The 6,612-nt window shown below is 36.7% G+C and overlaps 1 protein-coding gene across 1 annotated transcript; it reads right to left on the reverse strand.

The window, feature by feature from the left end:
• Nucleotides 1–4,319: 4,319 nt before the first annotated feature.
• On the reverse strand, nt 4,320–6,274 carry LOC110798332 (adenylate isopentenyltransferase-like). Its single transcript, XM_022003513.2, has one exon. It carries the CDS (start codon nt 5,827–5,829, stop codon nt 4,783–4,785), a length of 1,047 nt encoding a protein of 348 aa, XP_021859205.1. The 5' UTR covers nt 5,830–6,274; the 3' UTR covers nt 4,320–4,782.
• Between the last annotated feature and the right edge of the window lie 338 nt (nt 6,275–6,612).

Here is a 6,612-nt window from a genome sequence, read left to right on the forward strand (position 1 = left end):
TAACAATTACGAAAATTAATCACCCCTTTTAATTCTTGAAAATTTGTAATATTTAACCATGTTTATGCAATTTAGATTATGAAAATAATAAGAGGCTCGTGATACCACTGTTAGGTTATGATACATATGACAATTCATAAATCATGCGGAAAAACCATAAAGCCAGGAAAGCATATTATTTACACATAATCATTTAGCATAGTTTAGATGCATACACTTTGTTGCGTGCCTTCCCTAGCTGCGCCCGAACCGAACAAGAACAAGTCTTTAGGACTCCAAGTGTCGTCCCTCCGTAGATAGTCCACAGCACGTCCGGATCCGCCTTAAGCTTGACCAACTAGGGTCGCCCTTAAGGTACTTAGAATTTTCGGCTATTGTAGGCAATTGTATGACTGAATTTTTGCTCTCAAAAATCACTTTGAATACTTGAATCGTATGTACAAATAATGACCCTAGGCCCTTATTTATAGAGGTATGGAAAAGGAATTGTAATCCTACTAGGATGTGGATTTGTTAATTAGAACTTTATTAGGACTCTAAATAACAAAGCAAATCTAATAGGATTAGGATTTTAATCTTCGCATGAATCCTAATAGGATTAGGATTTCCCGCACACGCATCGTACAAGCCGTGCACCCGCGCAGGCCTTGCGCCCCACGACAAACGCACAGCCCATGTGCGGTGCTGCGCGCGCGCGCGCCCTTGGCTGGGCCTGGCCTTGCGCTGGTCCTGGTCGAGGCGTGCGTTGCTGCGTGCGGCTCGCTGGGCGATGGCCTGGCTTCGTGCTGGGCCTTTGTCTAGCGGGCCTCGTCCGATGCTAATTCGTACGATACGCTTCCGATTAAATTCCCGATTCCGGAATTCATTTCCGATACGAACAACATTTAATATTTCCGATTCCGGAATTAATTTCCGTTTCGAACAAATATTTAATATTTCCGTTTCCGGAATTATTTTCCGATTCCGATAATATTTCCGATTCTGACAATATTTCCGTTTCCGGCAATATTTCCGATTCCGGCAATATTTCCATTTCCGATAATATTTTCCGATACGTACCATGTTTCCGTTTCCGGCAACATCTACGACTTGGATAATATTTATATTTCCGATACGATCCATATTTCCGTTTCCGGCAATATCATCGTTTCCGGAGTATTCATTTCTTGCCTGTGACGATCTCAGCTCCCACTGAAACCAAGATCCGTCGATTCCGAATATCCATAGATGGAGTATTTAATGCCATTAAATACTTGATCCGTTTACGTACTATTTGTGTGACCCTACGGGTTCAGTCAAGAGTAAGCTGTGGATTAATATCATTAATTCCACTTGAACTGAAGCGGCCTCTAGCTAGGCATTCAGCTCACTTGATCTCACTGAATTATTAACTTGTTAATTAATACTGAACCGCATTTAGTAGACTTAACATAGAATGCATACTTGGACCAAGGGAATTATTTCCTTCAGAAAGAGGGGATGTGAAAGTAAGCAAGGTTCATACTGAAGATAACATGGCTGATCCTCTGACTAAACCGCTTGCTCAACCTAAGCATGAGAGTCATACTAGGTCTATGGGGCTTAGGCATATGGGATAATGGCTTTAGTTTGTTTACTTTATGTTTACAATTGTAAAGACATTTATTATGCTTTGAATGTTTATCAATAAAAGTTCATTCTTATTTAATTGTTTGGTTTAGTATTAAATAAAATGTCCAAATAACTTGTGTTTTCAAATAGGATTATCGAAAACGTTTTGATAATGGAACCCTATAAAGTGAACTGAAATCACAACTTCTTAAGTCCCTAGTCTGAATCACTAAATTGTACATAAGTGATTTATGAGAAGACTAGCATGTAATTAATTGATAGTGCAGTTCCATGGGCTATGGAGACATAGGGATGTCTAATTGATTATATGGATGTATACTTGATGCATTGAGACTTGACCTAACTAGATTCTAAAAGTAGAATCAAAATTCTATATTTAGTGGATTCCTTAGACATGAGTATGTCTTAATAACCATGAGACAATTAGTTTAACCTTGACTCTGTCAAACGCAGCGCCGTAAAAGGAGGTTATAAAAGCAGTGATCAGGTGGGCTAAGAATTGAGTGGGAGTTATGGTCATACAAGAGTGAATAAGTCCTCCTATTTGATAGGAATGGTGTCTGGGCCTCTTGATGAGCGAGAACTGAAAAATTGCATGGCCATGCGGAATGGGATTAAAATGTTAATCTTTATTTGAACAGTTCGAACTCGGCGATCAAGAAACTAGAATTTGAGAATAACAGTGTGTTATCAAATTTTGGCATTAAGAGACTTAAGGAATTTAGCATTGCGTTCTTGTCTTCGGACAAGTGGGAGATTGAAGGAATTATGTCCTTAGACATTTCCGGCAATTACTAAATATAAATAGGAATTAATTATGAGGATAATAAGTTAATTATTTTAGTAATCATATTTGCTTGCTAGAGAATAAATGTGATTAGCAGGACAATATTGATTGGACCTACAACTAAAATATATTAATCCTATAAGGTCACACATATAAGCATTAATTGGAATGGGCCCAAAAGGCCCGATGGCAACCGGTCTGTTAAGGGAAGAATGTTGGGCTTTAGTTTTGTGTTAACCTAAAACTCTCACATTATAATAGTTATAATGTCAGGGATTTAGAAACGACGTTCATTCAATATATCTGGCAAAAAGGAAAACACAAAAACCCTAATTCTTATTTCTCTGAAACGACGTTCTTCCCAAACAAAGCAAGAGATTGATCGTGATCGTTCTCTTCCGTACTAGCATACGTGGGATTCAATTGGTGCTTGTGGACTAAGTAGAGGAGCAACAAGTGGGGCTCTAAGATCTTCGAAGCTTGCATACGAACGGGAGAACACGCTACAAAGGTGATTGTTCTTTCGACTTAATCTGATCTATACTATTGTTATGCATGAGATGCTGTGATAGATGTTAGAAAATTGTTTCCTGAAATTCCGCTTTATGCATCTATATGTTCCTACATATGTGTCACGTGAACCCTCTCTCATAAGAAACATGACATGTCATCAACATAGCAAGAAATATACATACAAAAATTTTGCATAGTATGTCTCGAACATGAAATACTATCTACTAACCTCTTACAATTATTTTATATTTTCACTAGATGTTGATGGAAAACACATTTTATTTTGATATCAAAGAATTTCTAAGTAGAGAAAATAGTTCATAATAACAATTATTCATACTAAAATAAAATTATATTATTCAAATTAGAAATCTTGGCATTGCCTGAGATACATACTAGCTTAAATGAATTAATGTAAACGATAGTATTTCGGTAGATAATAGCTATCACATCTTAACGGGCATTATATTTATATTGCTAACAGATCACATACTACTATGTACTCCAAACGTAAACCAATCCTTTAAAGATCGTATTAAGACTATAAGACGAATCATATAGAGAATCGTCTCACAATATTGCATGGATGCCAAAACCCATATGAAAGTAAAGGAAAAGATACAGTGGTTTAGCCTCCGTTCGTTGATGGAAAACATTTTTCCTAAAAAAGTTAAAAATTTATTTATTTTCTTTGTTTATTTTGTTGATTATCAAAAATAAGTTTTCTTTTAAAAAGTAGGGATGCTGGCATGTCATATTTTTCTCTCCTTCAATCTATCTCTTATTTTCATGACTATTTTACTCTTCTGTCCTTTATTGTTTGTCTCATTCATTATATGTGTTTTACTCCTATTAAAAGATGGATGAGTGAAATTGAGAAGAGACAAAAGTGAAAGAACAAATTAATGTATTTTATTTGAGAAAAAAATTATGGTCCCACGATCATTTTTAGTAATTGACCAATCTTTTGGGAATGGACTAGAATGGAAAACCAAGGTCTTTCACAAGTCCGGTGTACAATAATTTTATTGTACAACGAAATAACTTTTAGATGTTTTGATTAATTTTTATATTATGAAAAAAAATATAATGGATAAATATTTTAAAAGGTCACATGATTACATTTATATATTATCAGTGATTTTAAAAGGATATTTTTATTTATTAAAGTGAATAAATTTTTATTAGTAATAAATAGATAACTTTTATATCAAGTTAACTTTTATTCTGACGTATAATATTTATTGTACCTCAACTTTAAATAAGAATTTGTAAATGAAAAATGGGCAAACAAAAAGGGACGGGGATTATTTTACTATACCTTTTGTTGCAAAAATACAATAAACCAAAGGAAAACCATTTTACATGCAATATCATTAACCTTTGAAAATATTTTTCGTTGAAGTAAACGGGGCATTAGATCATCATGCATGTATTGGATGTTAATAATCATGAGTCATGACATAAGTTATAAGAAGAAATTATATTCTTTCAAATTTCATTTCTCCCAAAACGTGTAGGTGAGTCATATACAAAGTAACACAGACGAGTGGACGACTTTCGAACTCATATTTCAAAATCACCATTGTAGTTTGTAACGCTACTAATCTGCAAGTACATTAGAGAAGGAAAATTTGTTTTTGTTTTCTGATTTAGAATCGTTCATAAACCAAGGCAAAATTGTTAGAAATTAGATATCCCATGAACCTCAAATAGAAGGAAAAAAACTCCCCACCCATATTTACCCAAATTAACTGCCGCACCCACCCATATTCAGAAAACATAAGAGAGATTGAAATGTTAAAAGTTAAAAAAAGAAAATTAAAAAAAAAAAAAAACAGAGAATTAGGAGCTGGAAAAAGCTGTAAAACCTACTCCTCCAAGAAGCGCTTCACAATCTTCATGCTTGGTTCTACTACTTCTCTGTTCCAAATATCTGACCTACTCTTCGATCCTTCCAAAACTGCTCTAAACGTTTCTGTACCGTCGATTCTATGTAGTCTCCATCCACCATTTCTCAGCCGTTGGATCTTTTCAATCTGAGTCTTAGCAAGTTGGCACGTGTTTTCCTTGATAGTCCTCACTGCATCGTCATATAAACCTCTCCGCACTCGATCTCTCTCCTCCTTACACGCGTCGCAACCACCGTTGTATCTAAAGTACCGTTCAAATTCTGGTACCCCAATCGCCTTCGTTAACCCGGTGTCAGGCGCCAGCTCATCCACCATCCCTGACTCGTAAAACTCAGCTAACTCGTTTACCATCCCCGAGTCAAGCATATCATCAACTCGCTTTGCTAAATATTCGTTTAACACCGGCAATGAAACGTCGATCCAGAGGAAACAACACCGGAACCGTAACTCGGAACAAACTGGGCCACCGCCGTTGAACACATCCGAGTCAGGGCTAAACCTTTTGGCTAGAAGCGCGTATATCAAGGAGTTAGACCCACCCACCACCAATGGCAGGTTCCCGCGCGCCGCGATTCCAGAAATGACGGAGGAAGCTCGAGCTCGGTATTGAGCCGGAGTCAACTCGCCATGAATCTCTGAGTCAATTTCGTCGATCAAATGGTGAGGAACGCCGAGTCGCTCCTCCATTGGGATTTTATTCGTCGTAATATCAAGCCCTTTGTAAACTTGGATCTTATCCGAGTTTATAACTTCAAAGGGAAAACAGGTGCCCAGCTCAATCGAAAGACCCGACTTTCCTGAACCAGTAGGCCCCAATATAACAACCGCTTTCACCTCTTTCTCCTTCCCTCGACGCCGGTAAAGGCGGCCGTTTCCGGCGGTGGAATGAAAAGCGCCCGTATTAAGCACCGTCGTTGTGGGTAGTTTATAAACAGAGAGAAGAGAGGAAGTGGTTGCATAAGAGAAAAAAGAATTGCAGCGTAATGAACGCAAGGAAAGTCTCATAGGAGTAGAAAGCGAGAGAGAGAGAGAGAGAGAGAGAGAGAGAGTGAGTGAATAAATGAGTAATCCGTACTTTTAAGGAATGCAGAGAGAGAGAGGATAATGAGGTGTAAAACCCACACAGAAAAGCTGATGTTTGAGGAGAGAGAAAAATGCAAGGAAGAAAATGAAGGAGGTAGTCAGGTACTGTAGCAGTAAGGAGTAAGGAGGAAGCAGTGTGAGTAAATTTGCAGAAGACGATGGCATGCGGCGCAGTTTTCCACGAAATAGTACTCTAAATTAGTGATGTTGGTTTGGCGTTTTTCAAACACTGGAAGGGGTGGAGCGGATGGATGGAATGTTGTACGAGGGATGAAACATTGAAATGAAATAGAAGCTCCAATCTTTTTTTTTTGTTCGTATATATAAGCATTTTTTTTACGGGACAAACAACTTCTTCATACGGTGTTCATATTAGTACTCTTTCGTTTTTTTTTATTAGTCTCATTATATGCAGGCAATGCGTAAGAGAGTATATATATAAAATTAAATTTGTATTATTGCAACTAATCACCTCAAATAATAGACAAGAAAAACTATTCACAAAGTTATTTTAAAGAAAAATTAGACACCATTAATTTCAACATGAACCAAACAACTAAATAGTGAAACAAAATAATACGTATGCCTTTACATGACGAATATTTAAATTGTGATCATAATATAAATAAAGTAAACATATAGTAAAATATTGTGTTTCACTTTTTATTTTTTTGCTCACAATATACTGTCTAACCACGTGCACTT

The sequence above is a fragment of the Spinacia oleracea genome, chromosome 3 (genome assembly GCF_020520425.1).
Source record: "Spinacia oleracea cultivar Varoflay chromosome 3, BTI_SOV_V1, whole genome shotgun sequence".
In the NCBI taxonomy this organism is placed as follows: Eukaryota; Viridiplantae; Streptophyta; class Magnoliopsida; order Caryophyllales; family Amaranthaceae; genus Spinacia; species Spinacia oleracea.

Excerpts from the sequence above, each read along its gene's own strand:
- LOC110798332 (XM_022003513.2), bottom strand. The coding sequence starts at position 5,829 with ATGAGACTTTCCTTGCGTTCATTACGCTGCAATTCTTTTTTCTCTTAT.